This window comes from Melospiza melodia, chromosome 2, assembly GCF_035770615.1.
Source record: "Melospiza melodia melodia isolate bMelMel2 chromosome 2, bMelMel2.pri, whole genome shotgun sequence".
NCBI lineage: Eukaryota > Metazoa > Chordata > Aves > Passeriformes > Passerellidae > Melospiza > Melospiza melodia.
Genome location: NC_086195.1, coordinates 67065638 through 67087591, shown reverse-complemented (window position 1 = coordinate 67087591; position 21954 = coordinate 67065638). Strand labels below are relative to the sequence as shown.

Here is a 21954-nt window from a genome sequence, read left to right as displayed (position 1 = left end):
GTTTATTTCCTCCCTCCTGTTGGCCCGTTCAGTGCCTGGATCCATGCAGAGCAAGCATCTCCCTCCCAGCTGAAGGAGTTGCCAAATGCTAATTGACTGTTAGAAACATTCACATCAGGGTACAAACGTTGTGCAGCTTTGCTGGCAGGAACCAGCAGGTTACTCCTGAGGCTGCAGCAAGCCAAGCTCCATAGGTCTGGGAACATGATGCCCCAACTCAAGTGGTAGAATAAATATGGCTTTGGCTTTTTGAAGTGCTTTCCACTTCCTCTCATGGACTCAATTCAACATTCTTTAATGAATAACCTTTTCATAATTCTGTTTCCTAAATGGCACCTCAGTCCATAAACCATGAAATAAAAAAGGTTCCCCCAAAAAATTCCTTGACAAAGACATTTTTTAGAAACAGTTCATGCCCATTGTTGCTCCAATCTGAAAGCCTCACAATTAATTTTAAAAAATAATTTTTAGATAGTTTTTTCACCTTTCTTGCCATGTATTTACAAGGTGCATCATCTGGCTTTGAGCAATCAAGAGTGTTTCAGATCCCAGTTCTCATGCAGAGACGCACTTAGGCTCGTAGCTCTTTAAGCACATGAGCAGCTCTGCTGAAACCAGTGAACCTGATCACATGCATAAACTCTCAGTGAGAGTGTCATACAGCAGTACCAAGCATGAAACTGAAAAGCAGGGATGAGAAAACTTTCTTTGCCTGAAGCACATGTTTGGCATTGCAATCGAAGAGACAGTGAGAAAAACACAAAGGAGCAAAAACAAGAGGTCGTCAATTTCTGTTGAAATCCTTTCCTTTCTTACTTAACACCTCTTTTTTGGGTCTGTGCATAGTGGATATATCCCTGTGGTACTTGATAAAATCTCCATCTGTGACAAAATGAGAAGTTTAAATACAAAACTAAGAAAACCACCAGAACCTTACCCCAACATCTTTACATCCAGAGGATGAACATTTTCCTAATCAAGGTTACATTCTTTCACACAGCTCTGGAGGGCTGTCTGTTATCCAACACTAACACAGGCAGATAAGCTACTTGGCAGGAGGTAGCTTAGGGTGAAGTCAGAGACCACAGGCAGTGATTCATCTGCACTGCTCTAAATGTTTAAGAGTCAAAAAAGATGATGTCCAGAGTGCTGTGGCCCACAGACACCCTGCACTGTAGGTATTTCTAGTAAACTAGGTTCAGTCCATGACTGTGCTCTCCATGTTCCCTGGGTTGCATTAGGCATTAGTCAAGTTAGCGAGATGCCAAGAGACAATTCATATGGGGATATGTCAGAGAAACCTCTTTCCAAATAGTTTATTTCATCACGTGAATTGGTCCAATCTGTGCATTTGTTTGGATAATCACAACTTAAAAAAAAAAAAAAAAAAGAAAATTAATATATATGGCCAAAATAAGTTGGTGCTAGAAAAGCACCAACAAAGATAAACATGTTTCAAAAAAGGGATGGGTATGATTTCAGTATACATGAGGACAAAGAAGCTGGACTTCTTTGGACTCCTGCCTTGGACTTCTGCCTCCAGCACTTGCTGTTACTCAGGTAAACTATATTTTGGCTGCAGATTTTAGGTTCATAAAATAAGACTGATGACATTTCTTGCAGTTATTTTTCTGGGGTCCTTGCTAGGCAGTTGAAACAAACAGATGGGGTAGTGCTTGCACTAATTTTGTATTCCATCTCTCAAAACAGCTTTGATCTTGTTACCATTGGTGGAATCTCCATTATCCTGCACTTTGAGCGGGCTCCCTTCATCACCCAGGAGCACACGCTGTGGCTGCCGTGGGATCGCTTCTTTGTGATGGAAACCATCGTCATGAGGCACGAAGAGAACGAGATCCCAAGCTGTGACCTCAGTAACTTCGCCCGGCCCAACCCTGTGGTCTCTCCTTCTCCGCTCACTGCTTTTGCAACTTCCTGCTCAGAGAAAGGTCCTATTGTTCCTGAAATCCAGGTATGAGCCGTTTGAGCTGAGGGACAATTAGTAATAAAATCATGGAATGGTTTGGGTTGGAAGGGACCTTAAAGATCAGGTAATTCCAGCCCCCCTGCCTTAGGCAGGGACACTGTCCATTAGACCAGGTTGATCAGAGCCCCATCCAACCTGGCATTGAATTGGATTGGGGCATCCACAATTTCTCTGGGCAACCTCTGCCAGGGCCTCCTCATCCCCATCTTCTTTCTGTGCTTCTTTTGACAGCTTTGAGCAACACAAATGCAACTGTTCCCCTGCTCTCCTAACAATAAGCACTCATCTGATACCCCATTTTTCAGACATTTGGCAGGAGCACTCGCTCCCAGACACTCACTTTACCAGATTTCTTTTTTCCTATCCCTGAGAGATGGAGGCAAAGCACTTGTGTCTAACACATGAGCTGGGACCCTTGTGTGACCAACAAGCCCTTGGTCTCAGCCCTTGGGTATTGAAAATGCCCAGCACCAGGCTGATGCCCTTCTGGCTGATGCTTTAATGCCTGTCTTCTGTTCAGGAGCAAATTCCACCCTCTGGGCACTATAAACCTTGGTGGTGGAGTATTGGAGTGAACTTTCTCATGGTTGGAAGTCATACCCCCCCACTCTACTCAGCTGCTGAGACATTCAGTCAGCCAGCAGGTGGGTGAGAGGGGACAGCCTGCAGACCACCTCAGTTTTATTGCATTTCATGGCATTTGGAATAGATGAGCAGAGTGAGAGGGTTACCTTTAATTTTTATGAGTAAGTATGAGTCAGATAAAGAACCTTAACAATCTGCTGTGGCTTCAAAGTATTTTGTGAAATGGAAAGTTTTGTTTTAAACTGAATAGTCCAAGGAACTAAATTAACAGTTTTCCTTAAAAATACTAATTCTGTTGAAAGACATGGATGTAGCAGCATTCAACCTTTGCTACATTGGACAGGCTGTTCTCTGGATTTTATATGCCAGCATTCAGCATGCCCTGAGTATTGCTTTTAGTGACAATAATCTGCCAAGGAGGAAATGATAACAAGTGTAGAGACAAACTGTGTGCTTCCAGCGTGACTCCACTGGGGTTGCAGTACCATTAATGAGAAACGAAGTAACTTTATACCTTCTAATTTTAATAAACCAGGTGCTAAACCCAGCAACCAATAAAGCTAGTGGTCTCTTTACCAAGTCTCTCTGGACCAAGTCTTATGATCCTTTCTCACACTAATTTACAATTATGGTCCCCATGTTTGTCCCAGCATAATTACCAATTAAGTCCTGTATCTTGTAAAGTCCATCATATTATAAATTCTTGGTTCAGAATCTTGGTTTCCACATCTTTTTATGAAATAAACAGACATCATGAAAGGTCAGTGCTGCTTGGGAAAAAGCAAATATCTCATACAGTGCAACTATGATCATAACCTCAGTCATTATTTGGTGCCACAAACACCTTCCAGTAGACCAGGCTGCTCAGAGCCCCATCCAACCTGATTTTGAATGTTTTCAGTGTTGGGGCATCTGCCATCTCTCTGGGCAACCTGTGTCAATGTTCTACCACCCTCATCAACGATATTTGGTGCCATTTGAAATGTCCTGATGATGTCCTGCTTGAACTTCAGTTGCCAATCCAGAATGATCCCCCTATCAGTGTCCTGCATTATATCTTCTGGATATCCTTGTGAATGGCAGATCACTTGGACATCCCAAGTCCCATGAGACACTTGTAGTTATAGAATCTAATACATAAGAAAGATTAATTTTAAGATTATAAAGAGTTCACGTGCAGTTGTCTGGATATGTGCCAAATATCCAAGCTCCCATTTAAGTGGACAGAAATCTAACCAGTACATCAGTGGAGCCTACACATCACTTAAGCTGACCACCTTGAAGCTTTCTGGTTCTCACTGATGGTATCAGTAAGTTTCCACTGACTGAAATTGATGGTATCAGTTTGATTCCACTGACTGAATTATTGTGTGTGTTCACATCACGTTGTTTATGTGATGTAAACATCACATAAGTTGACATCTGGGTTTAGATGCCTTAAACTGGAATTGAATCCCACTCTTAAGTTTACAAGGCAATACCAACCTTCTAAAGAGTCTGTCTGTATCTGCTGTTATCTGTAGGCAAGACCTAAAAGAGCAGTTCAGAGCAGACACCTAACTTAGGTTCTTAAATTGACATAAGATGACTCCCATACATGATGAACACAGTGCTTTTCCTGTGTGCCATATGTCTGAGCTAAAACCTGTAAATCAATATTCCACCTCAAATATTGACAACTGAAGGTTAGCAGAGTTTGTGGTGCAGGAGTTTACAAGAGAATCTGATTTGTGGTGGAGTCCTGACTGTACTGCAGTTCAGAAATGGACTACTTTTCATTTCTGTACTGGATGTACATACAATAAAAATTAACCTAGCTGTCCATTCCCGCAGCTGCATTTTATAATACACAGTTCTCAGTAGGAAAATGTTAAATATAAAAGGTGTAAGCTCATAGCTGGGAGGAGGTGACAAGCAGATAGCAGGGCTGGGAAAGAGGTTTTGACAAGTGGGTAGATAAGAACCCCATGAGCTCCAACAAATAAATGCAGAAATAAATGCAGTGCTCTTTACCTGGATGCATTCAAAAAACCTAGTAGTACATTTTTAATATTTTATTCAGGTGCCTACAGACAGATTTGGGGCCATTCAGAATGCCCTGAAGTGCCCCTTCAGGCCTCCAGCTGTAGCTTCAGAAAGGTGGAGATGTCAGAAAGGTCCATGTCAGAGTTGTCATGCCCTTGCAGAAGTTTTGGATACCATAGAGTGTTTCAAAAGCACTGATGTCTATGTTAAGGCCCCTGAATCAGACTCAAAATGGTTTTCCTTTTTAAAATTCTCTCTGAGCATCTTACAAAAAAAAAAAAGACATTGACTGTTCCTTGCCTGTCTGCTGGCAGAGTGAAGAGTATCTGTAAGAGACATGTGTAACCCAGCACAAAGAAACAAGATTTCCTACCTTGTCTCATGCAAAGAGTAGAAAAATTGCTACTAAGACAAGAACAGATTCTCACCACAGAGAAAGAGAACATGACAGTGAAAATTGTGACCCTGTGTAAATCCCCAGTAAGCCAGAAGAATCTGCTCTTCTGCCTGCCTAGCCTTGTGGCTGGATCTTTTTAAAAGAGCAGATTATATTGGTTAGTCTTGGATAAACCCTAAGAGTCTTTCACAAGGCCTGCAGTCACAGCACATGAATGTATCTGGGCCAAACAGCAATTATCAAATAGAAATAAGGGCACAATTTAGCTCTTATTACTTCTAGCACATTCAGATTGTTTTAAAGCTTGTTTTCCCCCTTTTCTCCCTCTGATATTCTACTGAATTATACACCCCCCTTCCAGTGCCATGTTTTGTTGCTAGTTTGTCACAACTTACAAACTACAAATACATTTTGAATCACCTGAATTACTATTTGAACCCTCTCTTCAAGCAGATACCTTTAAACACAGCCCCTTGTGCTGCTCAGTGCCTTGGCAGTGTTGGAATGACCTTTTCTTTGGAATGGTGGACTGCAGAGTTAGATCACGGCAGAGAGAAATAATTACTTATGACAAGGATCTGAAGCAGGCTTTCTAAATAGTATCTCCATGACAATTATTTGTGCCTGTTTTTATCCTAATGGGGTTACATATGAAGACAGATTTGATACAAAGGACCACCTTTACTGCAGTTTGGCTGAGCTCATCTCTGGTTGAGCCTGGTCCCCATCCAGCTTGTTGATGATCTCATAAAATACATTTTTAAAATCCTGGGTTTTCCCAATTCTGTCATATTTCAGCCTCCTAAGCACTGAGATATGTAAATTAGAAAGACTGCATTAGAGAAGGTAAATATTTATGAGCACAGTGGAATGCGGCTTTAACTGCTGGATGTGTCTGTTTTCAAGTGCTGCAACACTCTGAGCCTTTTAGTTGTCACTTTAAAAAGTGTTGGGCCATGGATAACATCTCAGAAGAGGTGTTTTCAGGGGCCAGATTACGAGATTTGTCATTTTTGATAGCACTAACCAGAAAACCTGTAAGAGCTGAGCAACTCACTATGCCGAGGAAGTTTTCTGCTCCCACATAGACGGAGCTGGGTATGGGAGTGACATAACTTGGAAGGCACAAGGATCATGGAATCCTAGAATCTCCTGAGTGGAAAGAGACCCACATTGAGTCCAGCTTCTGACCCTGCACCCCAAGGACACCTCAAGAATCACGCTGTGATAGATGTGATCCCTTCCTGATGGGTGGATCTCTTGACCCACCTGCCTTGCAGCCTCCCCCACCCTTAATATTCAGAATGATGATTATTGCTAGAGATGTGTTTTCCAAGCTCATTTAGGGTGCAGCACGCTGAAGAACTTCAGAAGTGGTACAGGAGAGGACTGTGCCAGCTGTGACCTTTTAACACATCCCATAAAGCCACCAGGCTTTCCTGCTCACTGATAAGCTTCTACCTTCATTTTTCAATATTCCCCAGAGGTTGCTGGCTTGTGCCAAAAATATCCAAGCTGGGTGCTTACCCAAGAGTGAAGTTTTCTTGAAAGTGACAATGTTTTTCTCCTAAGATTTTTTTACCAGCATTTTGCAATAAAAGATCAGCACAGTGTTAGGGATGTACTTGTATCACTTTCCATAAGCTTTCCAAGCATTTCTCCATTAAAAAAAAAAAAAAAAAAAGAAGAAGAAGAAGACAAACAAAATTTTAAGTTCTGGTGTTGCTTTAGCAAATAAATTACCTGAAAAATCTCGTCTTTATTGAGACTTTTCTGTTTTCAAAGCAGAAAATACTTTCCCTGATGTTTCTTCAGTCTTTTCTGAAGTTTTATACTGTAATGGGCACCTGTTAGATAACTGTCCCAGTCAGTCAAAAATACCCACATTTATGGCTGGGGGAGAATAAAAGCAGCTCACTTAGAATATGGAGAAGTTTGGAAAAGAAAGAGAAGGAAGAATGCAAGGGAATGGAAAGGAGCTGTAGGTGGTAGGTCAGGCCAAGAGTTCAGTCACTTAAGTAAGAAGGCAAGGAATTTCAAGCAAGTACCGGAATGAGTAAGAACAAATGTGAAGTCAAAAAATAAGGGCGAGAACACAGATGAAAAAAAAGTCTAGAGGTAGATGGTAGATCAGGTAGAGAGGGTCAGAGAGGAGGTAGGAGAGGAGCAGTTTCAAAGCAGGAGAAATGGGTAAGTCAGAGGAGGGAGAGTGGAACCAGGATTGACTAATGTCTTGGAGAGAGTTGCATGTTATGATCAGGACCAGGAAACATCCTTAAGGCCAAGTAGGGTGTGATATTTTACTGGGAAAAGGAAACCAGGGGACAAAAATTAGAGGCCTCTAAAACCTATTATGATAAAAGACAGAAAATGGAAGCTAAACTGCTGAGCTGTAATTATCTGAGATCCCAGGCTCTTTTCTCTGTGGGTCCTGGTACTCCTTTTAGGAGTGAGTCTCTTTGTAAACACTGACTTAATGTGACACTTTGTTTTCCTGTTCTGCCGTGTAGCAGAGATGGAGAAGGCAGGAGGCCTTCCTTAGCTTCCAGAAATAAGTTACGTCTATGATTTCATACTTGATGCCTACTAGGTGCCTTTTTAGACATGCCTGCCAGAGCTTTTATACAGGTGTGTTTGATAAATTACAGCTTCACTGCCTTTTCCTGTCTGCTCGCTGCTGATTTAACACCTCATGGATTGCTTTTCCATAGGCTCTACAAGAGGAGATTAACGTTTCTGGCAGTAAAATAAAAGTGAGTTACCTGAGCAGCCGCACAGCTGGCTACAAATCAGTGCTGAGGATCAGCATGACCCACCCCACCATCCCCTTCAACCTCATGAAAGTCCACCTCATGGTGGCTGTCGAGGGACGCCTCTTCAGGAAGTGGTTTGCAGCAGCCCCAGACCTGTCCTACTATTTCATCTGGGACAAGACAGATGTCTACAGCCAGAAGGTGTACGGGCTCTCAGAAGCCTTCGGTAAGTGACCCTGGGGTTTGTGCCTCCTTTTGGAAGCAACTAAGTGGCAGTGATAAACCTTGTCCTAGATCAGTATGGTCTGCCTGCAGACACATGAATGGTCCCTGCAGATTTAGTGCAGCTCACATTCCCCAGGAGATGAATCACAGAATGGTTTGGGTTGAAAGGGATCTTAAAGACCATTTAGTTCTAATTCCCCAGTCATGGGCAGGGATGACACCCTTTAAATCAGGTTGCCCAGAGCCCTATCCAACCTGGCCTTGAATACCTCCAAGGACAGAGTGCAAGTACTTACCTGTTAACTGGCTCATGGCCCAGCACGTACATCCTGAGCTGCTCCCATCATATTCATACAGAAGGAATTACCTGGGACTAGAAGTGTTTGGCTACCTCTCACCTATAGCCAAAAACTGTCAACACTGCTTTGAAAGGAATCCCTAGGACAGAGCCCTGATTGCCACTGCTCCTTGTGCCTGACCTTCAGGGCTGGTCTAATCTTAGTTTCCTCTTTGTTACCCATTCAAGAATGCCATCCCATACTGGGTGTTTAATGAGCAGAAGTAATGCAGTTCTGCAGTGATTGCTTCCCATCTGTCAACACCCAGTGGACATTCAGTTACAGGTCTTCAACTGAGGCTGGACTAGTCCCTTCAGGCTGCCAGGAAATGGTATCAGCAAAATGGGAGAGATCTCAAATTAGCAAATACAGCTCCTGTTGACAGAAGCATGGTTCATTATGCCTCATAGCTCAACTGAAGATAAGTCTCTTTAGAGGAGTTGCAGGATGCCTTGTTTTTTAGGAGTAAGAATAGGTGCCTTCCTCCTCTCACTCAGGCTTAGCTGCCTTGAGCAGGCTGGATTATGCACCCTGCTGAGCCTTACCGAGCTCAGAGTCCACACTGAGAAATGTAGCATATCCCAAAGCACTCTGCGTGCATGCTCTTTAAGATGCTAGATCACCAGTGGGTCCTGGAGTGCTCCATGAAACAACTCTGCAGCTCCAGAGTACACAAGCAGGTCTGAGGACATCAGCATTCATGCCTTCAATGATTCCCACCTCCAGAACAGTGGAAAACATTGACCTTTCATTTCCTAACTTACATGTTTTTCTGATACAATCTGCAAAAGGCTATGTTTGTTGGCGAATCCTGAGTTCTCTCAGAGCTCAGCACTTTTAAAAGACACTGGTAAACTTGTGAGATCAGACAGGGTTTTTTTCTATCTAGTAAAAAAAAAATCTATGTAATTGCTTTTCATTTGTGTGGAACTTCCAGTTCTACTCTGCTTCAGCTGTAAAGATTAGAAGAAGAAAAGCAGACCAATGAAAATGGTCCTGCTTCTTCAGAGAAAATTGTAAAAGAATCATTATTCTGTCAAAACCATTATTTTCCTTCTGCTGACAATTTTAAGCAACTCCAGTGTATTCAGTGGAGTTACTCCTGAAAGGCTCTGATTAGACATCACGGCAAGCAAATTTTGAACATTAACAACGACCACAAGTCAACCTGGCTGAGACTGCTGCCTCTGAGGGACTCACTGCCCCATGCACGAATTGCGCAAGTCTTTACCTTCCAAGAAAGATCATAATCAAGATTAGGTTCCTGGCATGCACTCTTTGATAAGAGAAATTAGATAGGAGTAAAATTCTCCCATTTGAGAGTCCATCAGTGGTGTACACTCTCAGAACATAGAATACCCTGAATTGGAAAGGACTCCCAGAGATCAAGTCCTAATCCTAATATCCATTGTCTTAAAATATATCCTTAAAACATATCTTTTAAATTTTTAGCACATTTGCCCAGCACTGACAATGACACTGATCTTTTTAGATGCAGAATACACTTTTAAGAAATATTTAGACTGTGCATTATGATGATGACATTTTCAATTGAATTAGCAATTTTATGTAGAAATTCTCATACCCCTGCTGAATTGTGACTCTGTGTGTGCTGGCACTGCATTTCTGAGTTCCTAATCTAAGGAGTCTTTTGTTTCTCTCTTGTTCACAGTTTCAGTAGGTTATGAGTATGAATCCTGTCCAGACTTAATCCTGTGGGAGAAGAGGACAGCTGTGCTTCAGGGTTATGAAATTGATGCTTCCAAACTTGGAGGATGGTCCCTGGACAAACACCATGCCCTCAACATACAAAGTGGTAGGTTGTCTGTGACTCATAACAAGAGTAATGCAGCATTGCAAGACCCAGTTGCTTCTTATCACTAAGAATTCAAGAAAAAGAAAGAAACCTGACCAACACATGTACTCTCTCATTTATTTTACTAACAAATTATTTCTAGTAACCTACATTTAGAAGCGGTTTGATGTACAAAATGTAAAAGAAGCTGGCCATCATGAAGTAGTTGAATGTCAGCCCAATTTTGTAGTGTCCTAAAAGAAGGGTATTATGAAGGAAAATATTCCTGAAATAACAAAGAGGGGCCTATTCAGATTGGAGCTGTCACTAACCATAAATCCACCCAGAGGCATCCTCCAATGTGCAAGGTGTACTTGCAAAACAAGAGGTTTCATGGGTCCTAAAGGAGAATGGAAGGTTCCAGAAGCGTCAAAGACTGCTGAGGACTGCAGAAGGGAAGCTTAAAAGCTCATCTGAACATGTTCAAGGGTGGAAGCACTGTGTCCCTTTGTATAATAGTGGTATGGGAGCAAACATCTAATTCAACCCACATCACTGCTGAGAGTGCTACACTTAGAGGGAAAATAGATACAGCTCCTCTAAAACTTTGCAGATGAAACATTTCTCTAGAGAATGTCCTATAGTCTTCCTGGCCCTTACTTTTCCATGAGCTATGTAATTTCTTTTTTTTTTTTTTTTTAACCTGGTAGATTGCAAATTGCAGGGCAAGGAGGAACAGGAGACAGGGCAGGTAAAAATTCATAAGATGCTGAAAAGTGCATTTCATTTAAAGGTAAAGATAGTCTTGTTCTCCCTACATGTTTTCCTTCTGCAGGAAATGTGATGGGTCTAAAAGAAATACTTAATTCAGAAAAAAAGGGTCCTCATTTGAAACTATCACAAAACAATACTATGAAAGATGATCAGCCTTCTTGCTACCTAACAGATTCCCCAGCTGGCATGCAGCATTGCCAGTTTGTGCTCCCTTTGGTCTCCGTCTCCCTGTTTCTTTAATTTCCATAGTACTGTTTTCTCTCTCTCTAGGCATCTTGCATAAAGGAAATGGGGAAAACCAGTTCATTTCCCAGCAGCCACCTGTAATTGGAAGCATTATGGGCAACGGCCGCAGGCGGAGCATTTCTTGTCCAAGCTGCAATGGTCTGGCAGATGGAAACAAACTCCTGGCTCCTGTTGCCCTAACATGTGGGTCTGATGGAAGTCTTTATGTTGGAGATTTCAACTACATCCGAAGGATCTTTCCCTCTGGCAATGTCACCAACATACTGGAGCTGAGGTACTCTGTGCTGCATGTGGCTGTTAGAGTAATGGTCTTAAGTTCTGCAGAAATCCTATGTACCCAAAAGAAAAATGAGCATAACTCTAAAAAAAAAATAAAAATCGAACAACACAGCAAAACAGAGAAAAAGCTGTCTGGATCTGCCTCTTCTGCAACTCTGCTGACTTTGATTTACACCAGAGAAACACAGGCCTAGCGAGTTCTTCCAGAACTGAATCACATGCCAAAAATATTGACACATTTCTGTGCTGCTAAATCAGGCTGTGCTGATGTCTGCCTTTTCCTGTAGTCAGAAACCAGTGGGAATGCTGAAAATTAACCAGCAGCCTCTGAGATAACCTAAACTTGGAAGGACACAGCACTGATGATGATATGTAAAGGTGAATCAGGACTGTTAATCACTCATAATTTAGACAAGATGATCACTCTAGGCAGTCACAGACTGGAGTTTTGTAGTTGTTTTTTGAGGGCACAGCTGTGGCAGCCCCCTTCAGTTCCCAACTGAGCAGCAGTGTCAGGCTGAATATGCAGATGGGAAGCATCTGTAAGTAAGTGGAGAGTTTTCTTTTAATGCCAGAAAGCAAAGGAAAAAAATATACCAGGAGAAATAATGAGGAAGGGGCAGGAACATCCATTAAAAATAATGAAGCAGAGAGAAAAGTATGATTTGTCACAAATTCTGAGAAAATTGAATAAATTGTAACTGAACCAAATTTCAAATTGACCTCACTGAGGATATTTTTCCTATCTAAAATTTCTACAAATACAAGCATAAACTTCAAAGCAATGGGGCTTTGCGTGGCCTGAGAAGCCTCACTCCAGGAAAGTCAAATAGAGGTAAGGGAGTGTTCCTGAATGAGTCTTCTGTGCTTCACAGGCCTGAACTCAGGTCCTGAGAAGTCAGTATGAGGATAGCCTGCTGGGAAGGTTCAATATTCCCATTCACCTCTCAAAATCTGGCCTGAAAGTGAGAATCTTCCTGAAAGTAAGACCCTCCCTCCTCAGATTTAATATCCCCCTGCTGCTGAGGACAAACATATTACTGCATTTCTGCAAGGACTGCAGCCAAATTTGTGCAAGATCCCCTTTGCCCCTCATGCACAAACATGCCATGGTCATTAGACCTCGCCAGAAGTCTTATTTGGTGTTCAGAACCATCCTTGTAGATCACTGTGCATGGAAAAAAAATCCAGACAGACACCACCAGAAGGCTGGCACTTACAGAATATCTGCCTTGGTATGGGCACCTCAGAGGGCTAGGGCACCTTTCAAGTAAGGAAGCGAGAACCTCACTTCTGCTATTCTGTTCCATGACACATGAGAACATAATATCTCTCATGTTTGTAAGGTGGGAAGCTGGGATAAAGCTTCAGACCTGGTCCTCGTTAGAGTGTAATATCTATCCTTCCAGTGCCAGAAAGTTATTTTAATGACCAAAGGTGAAATTTCCAGAAGAGCCTAGGTGAGTCCAAATCCCATTTCAACAGAGTAGGATTAATATCTCTTTCCCAGAAGTACAATTCTGAAAACCCAATCCCTGTTTCATTGTCAGTGGAAATACCAGACCAAACAGAGGTTTTGCAAAGTATTTCCTCATTGGGGAAGAGAAAATTGGAAGCCTTGACAGAGTAGCTTTGCTGGCTGTTGTGTAGAGGCACAGAGTTAAATTTACTCCAGAGTTAAATCTGCTGCAATGATTGCTGCTTCATCTGTGCAAGCACTCAGGTTACTGGATCTAATAAACATTTCTTCACTCTGGTGTGCTATAAAGTAAGTGGGTTCAGATGTTGGCTGGCTAAAAGGAAAGCCATTGCTTTTGGATGAAATGGAGTTTGCTTGTATCTTCTCAAATCAGCATCTCCTTTGAGATTAACACCCTCACTGTTTGGCTCCAAGGTTTGTTTGCAGGGGTGGGTTTGGAGTGTAGTGCTCTGGGAAGCAAATGCATTGTGGGTCACAGAGAGCTACAGCTGGGTGTGTAACTTAGACCTATGAAAAATGTCCAGCTCAGCATAATTTCAGTCCTCTGGGCTGGAGTTCATGAGGTTACAGCAATGACCTGCCACCCATAACTGTGCAACTCCTAAGTTTACCTTTGTAAATCACAAGGTGTTGCTTTGACTGAGAGTTAAAAAAACTGTAAAGATATCTGCATCTACATCTATTTAGCTCAGTGCTGCACTGAATGATAGATAAAGTCGCATGGTCCTATCTCTTGTGTGAGTGAATAACTCTAAGCAGGTGAGATCACACTTCTTCTGTGATATGCAGCAGTACATAAGTGAGCTCACTGCCAAGTAATATCCAATATAAAATACATCAGTGTCATTCCAGCTAAGTCTTTATTTATTATTGCATTGTGTGATACAGTTACTGTCAAGTTTTCAATCTGCTAATAATGCATCGAACTGAGCTGCTAACACCTCATTCTTTCTTCTATTCCCTGCTTTCCTGTCTTCTGTCAGAAATAAAGATTTCAGACATAGGTAAGCCAACCAGTGGAGAATTCTTATGCTGCTCCCTGTCTTGTTGCATGTTGTTACACAGTGAGCCACAAGTGCCATTTCCAGATGATTCAATAGCAAATGAAGCTGGTGTGATTAAAACTGGCGTAGGCAATCAGTCATCAGAACTGGGAGCCATTAATCACAATGTGAGCCATGCAAACTTCTGCATGAGCTGTTATAGCTGGAGACAGGGGAAATACAGGGAGAACAGAGAAGCAGGGTAACAGGAGGAGGATGGGGGGAAGAAAAATGGATGGGAATTAACCAAGAAAGTAGAATGGGAACAGCATCAGGATACAGATTACTGGAACAAGTAGGATGGAAAAATAGTTCTCATACAGTGAAAAGCCTTCATTTGGGTTTGGGGGGGGTTTAACAAGCATAATGAAGATCCCTATGTGCCCCAGCATTACTCAGCCAGGGAAGTTAGTTTTTGTAATATTTTTCAGTCTGGGCTTTCATAGAGAGCTTTGACACGTGAAAGTCTGTCAGACTCAAACAGGAGGTAGCGCAACTCGGAATCTTAGCCAGGAAATGCAATAAAAGAGTAATGACAAGAAAACAAGATAAAAGAGAGACTACTAAATTGGAGCTTTGTCACTAAGAATATTTGTCACTTGGGTTCACTGGAGTTTCAGTGGGTTTGATCCAATCAGTTGCATTCCAGAAGATGTCAACTTCCTGTCACTGACTGTGTTTGCGAGGACTTCTTTGACTCTGACAAGTTTCCCGTCCTCCTCCCTGGTTGCTTTTCTAAATCAGAAGCTTAGACTGTGTGGAGTTGGGATTTTTGTGTGTGTGTGTTTAGTTTTCCTTTGCATTTGGGATTGGGGATTTTTCTTGCTACATGCTTTGCATTTACTATTTCTTTGACTTCATAGAGGCTGTGCTAAACTAGAAATGTTCTTTCATCTGCATGCCTGGAAATGAAATGGAGTAGAAACTGATTTTTTATCCTATTGCCAGAACAACAATGAAGGGCTTGAGTTTCACAATATAATGGACTGGCCCAAAGCATCTATTAGCAGGGCTGGGAGGTTGGTACCCAAGACCTTTTCACTGATTGGCCTCATCAGGCTGAGTTCCAGCCCCCCAGGTACTCTTTCACATCATTTGAAGACTATAGAAAAATTCATTTCTCTTTGGAACAGCCAGGTTGTATCCCTAATGCCCAAGAAATACACAGCCACTGAAGTGCATCTGCTTTGACAGTGAAGGGCAGCAGCTGGATACCTGTTATGAGAAGAGGTTTTGTGTGTGAAAACAGTAACTGAAAGAAGATCGATGGACTGGCCACAAACACTGCAGATTGGCAAGCAGAGTTGGCAGGGCTTCAGCCTTTAGGCAGTTTCTAAAAACTAAGAAATTAAGTGAAATAAATCCAAGACATGCCTGCTTCAGTGTAGCCTAAAGCGGATGAGGGAGGGAGGAAGCAGGTGAGGAGCTCCAGATCAAATCCTTCCATCTGTGACTGTGTCGAAGGAATCACCCATCTCTTAGTGCCTGTTCTGTGACATTTGCTTTAATACTTCTTGCTAGGAAGTGTCTTTGCTCCTGACCCTCAAGGAAATGAGTGTGTGTAGTCTCAGCTAAAGCTCCAGTGCTTTAAACTCCAGAAGGTCCTAAGCTTGACACAAATGACCCGTAGTGGTGTAAAAGGGGAGATCCACAGGGCTGAATCATAGTGGTTTGGAAAAGCTGAAATCCATATGCTAAAGCTGCCTCAGTTCAGGGGAAAGGAATTCCTCCCCAGTATGTAGGCTGTGGTGAGCTTGATCTCCAAAGGTTCTGGAGCTACCCACTAAGAGGCTTGGCTTTACAGCTCTGTGTGTGTAGCCAAGATCTAACTCTGCAACAGCCTAAATGAGGGATGTTAGCTAAGCCAAAAAGCATCACCAAATCATGATGCCTTCTCTGTAGGAACATGGAGGGAGTGAGGCATTTCTGTCTTGCAAATATACAAAAACTGGCCACTTAAATTTATTCTTCCTTTTTTGTTTCCATTAATACTGTAGAGAGAAGTCTACAATTAGTGACAAAGAGAGGTATCTCAGCAAACAGCTCTAGGATCAGATAAAAAGTCCCTTGCCATCTCTGGATTGGCTTATGGCGTTGGTATAAAATTTAAGTGTCCAGCATGTCACACTAGAAAGCTTTGGGCATCACACACAAACTGCAAACACTAAAAGACCAAGTGCAAATCCAGCTCACTGCACTGTGTGGCTTCCTTAGGTATTAATCTATTGAGTGTCACCCAGGGAAAAAAGACCAGTACCTCACACAAGCTACAATAATTAAATCCTCTGGGTCTGAGCTGCAGGGTGCTTAGCATGGAGCCATGGAAACACAGCCCCACTGAGCAAAAACCTCCTGACTGCAGGAATTTGGTGGTTCTCTAGTCACCAGCAAATGTACATGGCCAACAAAACTCAGAGGAAAAGTGGGTAGCTGGCAGAGAAAAAGAGGTGGTTTTGTGTCCTTAAACAGAGACGTCAGATCCAAAGAAGCCCCAGGGGTTTATCCAGGTCAGTGGTTGTGAGTAGCTAATTTTGGAGGTGTGACTGCTCCTGTCTGTTGGCCACAGTGGGTGCCAGATCTGTACAGTGACCAGTAACAGAGGTTGTCCTTCGAGGAGGTGATAGATGCCCTTGCATTTGAGAAACTAAGATACAGGTAATCTTGTGAGACAAATGTTGAAAATAGTCAGACAAGTCCTACCCCAAAAGGTGATATTTCTCTCCACTGCTTGTAAAGGGAATCAAGGCAGCCAGCTCTGATGTAAGCATCTACTTTGTAACCATCTAAAGCTTGGTGAAATTAATCCCTTGGCATTTTACAGAAACCAATAAAAAGGTGTAGTGTGCTGTGCTGATGTTTTGTAGGGAACCTGCTGAAAAAAGGAACCATCTCCCTTTTCTCATCTCTTTTCCTTAGAGACTGGCTTCCCAGTCTGGAGCAGGAGGTTCCTTCCTAGGACTCCTCCAAAATATGGGCTCTGGGCCCAAAGGGAAAATACCAGCCTCTGTTCAAAGCCTGTGCACGTATTATAGTACAACTGAAGCAATTCACAATTCAAACCTCATGCCTCTGCCAGCTCACCCTGGCAATTTTTTATCACCCTCACAATTTTTTATCCTGTTTCTTCCCTGTACCTGTGCGTAAGGAATCACATAAAGCACAAGCACTTTAAAATGGAGTCTGAATCTCTTAACATACCTGCAGAGCTCCCTAAATGATACTGGTACTATCCTCTCCAAATAATGAGAATGATAAAAGGGAGAAGGCAGATGTATGGAAGAGACTATACATAACCCCAAAGAAGTGGGATCACTGTGGACGTGGAAGATTTCCCTGTGCTTTCCCAGCACATCACTGTGTCACAAGTATACAGGGAAGCAGTATCACCTCTATTTCACTTTGGCTTGCAGAACCATGAGACTGTTCTCATTCCCAGTGACTACACCATCATGCCCACTAATACCCACCAAAGTGTCAGTTCTTGGCTAGGGACAAGCCCATCCCATCCCATCACTGGAATTTCAGTGTTATTGCTTCAGGGGGTTTAAAATACAAATGCATTGCTCAGGTTTTCTTCTAAAAGACTGTAATAGCTCAAGGAACACTCTGAATGGGAAATCAGCTCTTCTTCCACTGTGATTTTCTAGTGGCAGTGCCAATATGGGATAGATATTCTAAGACTACAAATAATACAGCCGATCAAGTCTTTTGAATAGTAAAAAGTCTTGTCTTTTGTTTTGGACTGTGACCTAGCTGAGAAACAAGAAAGGATAAAAGGGGGGAAAATGCCTTCTCTGCTTCACCCCAGGCATATTTATTTCAGTTCCTGTTCAGCCCAGTCCAGTTTACCACTTGGATTTGCCTTTGACTGTGGTTTTAAATAAAAAGTGAATCCCCAATGTTCCTGGCTCCACCACTCATGCATTATCACAGATAAAGGAAAGCAGTTTGGGTGATTTTAGATGACCAGGGTATGTTTATTTAAGCATCTTTCACCCTGAAGGATCTCAAAGTGACAAAAAAACCTTCAGTGTATAACACTGTGCAGTTCATGCTAGGGCAGAGTACAATACTGACTCTCTGCAGTGCTGAAAACAGTTGGCAGGGCCAGGGGGGTAAATTCCAGCTTGACTGTTTTAACAGGTTGTTTCAGCATCTATTCTAGACAAGAGCTGGGAGTAGAAAATTGTTTTAAGAGCTGTCTTTTTTACAGAAGATTGTAATCAATAATAAAATCCACCAGAGTGGGGCTGTGCCATCCAAAAATAAATCACAACAATATTGCTGGGAGAGGGGAGCAGGAATTTCTCTCTGTCCCCATTTTTCTCCATCTCTGAGTAAGTCATTTGCCTTTGCCCATCTGCACATAGCCTGCTCTAAAACTCTGAGAAAGTTATCTGTGCTTGCCAGTCAAAGATGGTAAAGGATTGCAAAGTGCCATTAAATCTGTCCTCCTCTTGTCCACCTCCCATGCAAAATAGAGATTATGAACAGCTCAAGAGCTTACTGACATTCAGCAGGGCTTTGCTAGGACAGTCAGCAAAAAATGCAAGGCCCTGATCAAAATGGATGATGGATTCCCACAGGGAACTTCTTCCACCAGGGTTGAAGCCACTTGCTTAGTGTGAGTGACATGCAGGTAAATGAAATAATACCCACCCAGCCTGCTGTCATTGGGAAGGAATACAGATGGAGACTGAACTGTCAGGCTGGAGCTGTCTTGAAGGTCAGAGCATTTTATTTAGCAAGAATCAGTGTCATTTTTGGAGATGAAATCTGTTCAGACTTTAATAGGATAAATCACAAGGGATATTCCAGAATAAATCAGAAAGGTGCTTTTCCCTCACCCCCACAGTATTAAATAATTTGAATGAAGAACCAATTTGCTGCTTTTTAAATATGAGAATAACTCAGTAATTTTTACGTGTCTGAAGAGGGGGGTAATTTTCCTAATATAAAGGTTGAGAGGAATTTTCTATATGCAGAATAAAGTCAACTGTGATTGACACTCAAGTTTCTAGTCAACTTCTCCTGGAACAATTCCATTAAGTGCAAATATGTGAACTGTGGCCTAGATTTTTATTATGAATTCTTTGGATTTGATGAGTTTGGACAGCCTGAAGATGTTCTGGAGAAAAGTAGATACTTTTCATACTTGTTCTAATTACTGCTTAGGTTTTCTTAGAAGGAAAATAAATCTGTTCAGGACAAATGTTAAAAGTCTAACCTGTTAGTTTCAGGCTTAGAAGAGATGCAGCTCATTACACACTAGTAGTCAACAATTTTATTAAAAGATATTAATATCTTAAGTATCTATGTTAAAATACAGGTAAAGTCCTTGCGAGACAATAGTTTAAATTTTGTCTAAACCCATCTGGTTGTTTTTTTCTGGCCAGTTCTATTGGATGCTTTCCATAAAGTGGATTCTAGTTTATTAATTTCTTCAGTCTTGGGCTTATTTAGTGTTGCAGTCATGGAGCTAAAAATATTATCATTCTGTCTGCTCATCCTGTTTTCTCAGCCACCCTTTCTTGTGTCCAAGGAAACAGTGAGCAGAGGGTGTTCAACAGGGGACTGATGTTCAGGTTCCTCAGTTCATGCTTTACTTGGGGCAAAATGTGCCACTCAGGAATTACTTTGTTTCTCTCATCATTGAGGTCCAGCTGAATTCAGTGGTAGGATTCCCTTAATCTCCCTGAGGGCAGAACAGAACTTTAGAGTCTTTGCTGGAGTCAGCAAGAGCACCAGATGAACCTTGATGCAGTGATCTTGAAGGGTGTATCTTCAAGTGCTTTATACAGGGAGTCTCCTTTTGGAGTTTGTATTAGTCTTTGTTGGGAGGGCAGATTTTTCTTTCATTATTATTTGTTTTATTTCCCTAATGTTCTCTGTTTTCCCTTCACTTCCTGGCACTGCACGAACACCAGTTTCAGGACTATGTCTGTAACAAGTTAATTAAGCAAACACAGGCACTGGAACTCAATCTGTAGTAGTTCCTGGCATGGTTTTGGCTCACACTCAGACCAGAGAGCCCTTTCCTTTGGTTGCTTCCCTCCATGCCAGAGAGCACCCCAGGCACAGTGACTGCTAATGGATACAGCTTGGGATCCCATGCTGTAACACACCGTGTACTAACCTTGTCCAAAACAGCACTCCTTCACTTTCCCAGTCTCTCTGCCCTATGCGTTTTTATTCTCTAAAGTGTTTGCATTGCCTGTTGACTTAAGGAAGCACATCATCCAAAAAATTAATGATGTCATACCCTTGTTTTTCAGCCACAGCCCAGCTCATAAGTATTACTTGACCACAGATCCGATCACCGGCTCCATCTACCTCTCAGACACCAACAGCCGACGTATCTATAAAATCAAGTCAACCACGTCAGTGAAAGACATTGTGAAGAACTCAGAGGTCTTGGCTGGAACTGGGGATCAGTGCCTCCCATTTGATGATACCCGCTGTGGAGATGGAGGCAAAGGCACTGATGCCACCCTTACAAATCCCAGGGGTGAGACTGCTTCTTCTCCACTGGCTATTTTAAAGGGGGTTTTTTGAAAGCAGCTTGTTTAGTCACACTGGAGATTGCTCTCCTCTCCAGTTCTGAAACACATCCTAAGGGCTTGCTCCTGGAAATAAGTATGTCTCACCTTCAGCTAGTTGTGTCATGTTTCTTCAAATTCACATGGCTGGGAGGAATGCCAGGCCAGAGGGGTTCAATGATGGGCACATGTCCAGAGGGCAGTGGAACAAATCCACCCATCACTTTTATACCTGTGGAGCCACTACTCCTCCTTACCAACAGTGCTCGGTCCCTCCCAACCTGGGCAGGAATCACTAATATTCAATTCACTGAGGCTTTCTTGGCATTAAAAAAGGCCTATAAGCATTGCTGTGTGTATATATATGTAAAAGGGCAGCAAAACTAGCATACAGCTCAAAAATATGCAAATGGTGGTTTAGACATTGACATGATGTATCACAGCATGTAGCTTAAATCCTGTAGGGTGTGGATACTAAATTTGATATGAGAATGGTCTAATTCAGCTTAATTTTACCTGGTTCCAACATCCTGAAATGTGATAAAAGCACAGTCGAATCAGAATAAAAGCATCACGCAGCCTTCATGGCTGTGAACTAAATTGTTCAAAACAGGTTTAGCCAAACATATGCAGTCCTGTGTGTAGCCAAGACTTCAGTCTGGCAATCTCAAGGTAACAAGCTCTGCATATGGAGGAGGTCGCTCCTCCCAGCTGTCCACAGCACCTCAGAAAAATAAAAACACACGGGGATAGAGATGAGGTGGAGAGGGTAGAGATGAGGAGGAGCAGATAGAGATGAGGTGGAAGGCACTCTTTGTGCACAGATTTTCGACCGTGTTTGTGAAGAGGGCTGCAAAGGACACCCATGCAGGAATGTTTTATTGAGATGGGGTGGTTTTGCCTGTTATGTGTTGCCTTCTGCGCAGCTGTTCAGAGTGCAAGATTATTTATAGGTTCTTGACTTTGACATCAATGTGCTGCATGTTTTTTTTTTCATTGCACTGGAGAGTGGTAGCTCCCTCCTTCCTCAGCACAACAGTGGCCAAGCCTATCCCAACCTCTTTGTAAAGCAACCCCTCAGCAAAACTTGGGGATCCTTTAACAAGTGCTCCTGCCTACGGCAGCAGGTTTGGACTAGATGACTTTCAAAGGCCTCTTCCAACCCAAACCATTCTGTGATTTTATGGAAAGTTATTTCACTGAGAGCAGATGAGATTCCCAAAGAAGTTGTGGCTCTCTCATCTCTGGAAGTGTTCAAGGACAGGTTGGTTAGGGCTTTGATCTACCTGGTCTAGTGGAAGGAGTCCCAGCCCATGGCAAGGGTTTGGAACTGAATGATTTTAAAGGTCCCCTCCAACCCAAACCCTTCAATGATTATGTGATTCTCAGGAAGTTATTTTTAATGACATAGAGATGACATTGTTGTTACTGAATCCAAACTGATTTAATGAGCTTTTGTGCCAGGTCTGGCTCTGATTTTTTGGCTTG

The 21954-nt window shown here is 42.4% G+C and overlaps 1 protein-coding gene across 10 annotated transcripts in view; it reads left to right on the top strand.

Annotated features, from left to right (window-relative positions):
• TENM4 (teneurin transmembrane protein 4) overlaps positions 1-21954 on the top strand; it is a 589980-nt gene that overhangs the window by 515271 nt on the left and 52755 nt on the right. For 7 of the 10 annotated variants that reach the window (XM_063148730.1, XM_063148734.1, XM_063148732.1 and 4 more), the window contains 6 exons: positions 1711-1972; positions 7706-7973; positions 9983-10126; positions 11150-11399; positions 13868-13888; positions 20203-20435. In XM_063148730.1, the coding sequence (XP_063004800.1) occupies positions 1711-1972; positions 7706-7973; positions 9983-10126; positions 11150-11399; positions 13868-13888; positions 20203-20435 (1178 nt within the window). The remainder of the gene's footprint in view (positions 1-1710; positions 1973-7705; positions 7974-9982; positions 10127-11149; positions 11400-13867; positions 13889-20202; positions 20436-21954) is intronic. The other 3 variants (XM_063148731.1, XM_063148733.1, XM_063148739.1) reach the window with 1 other exon arrangement.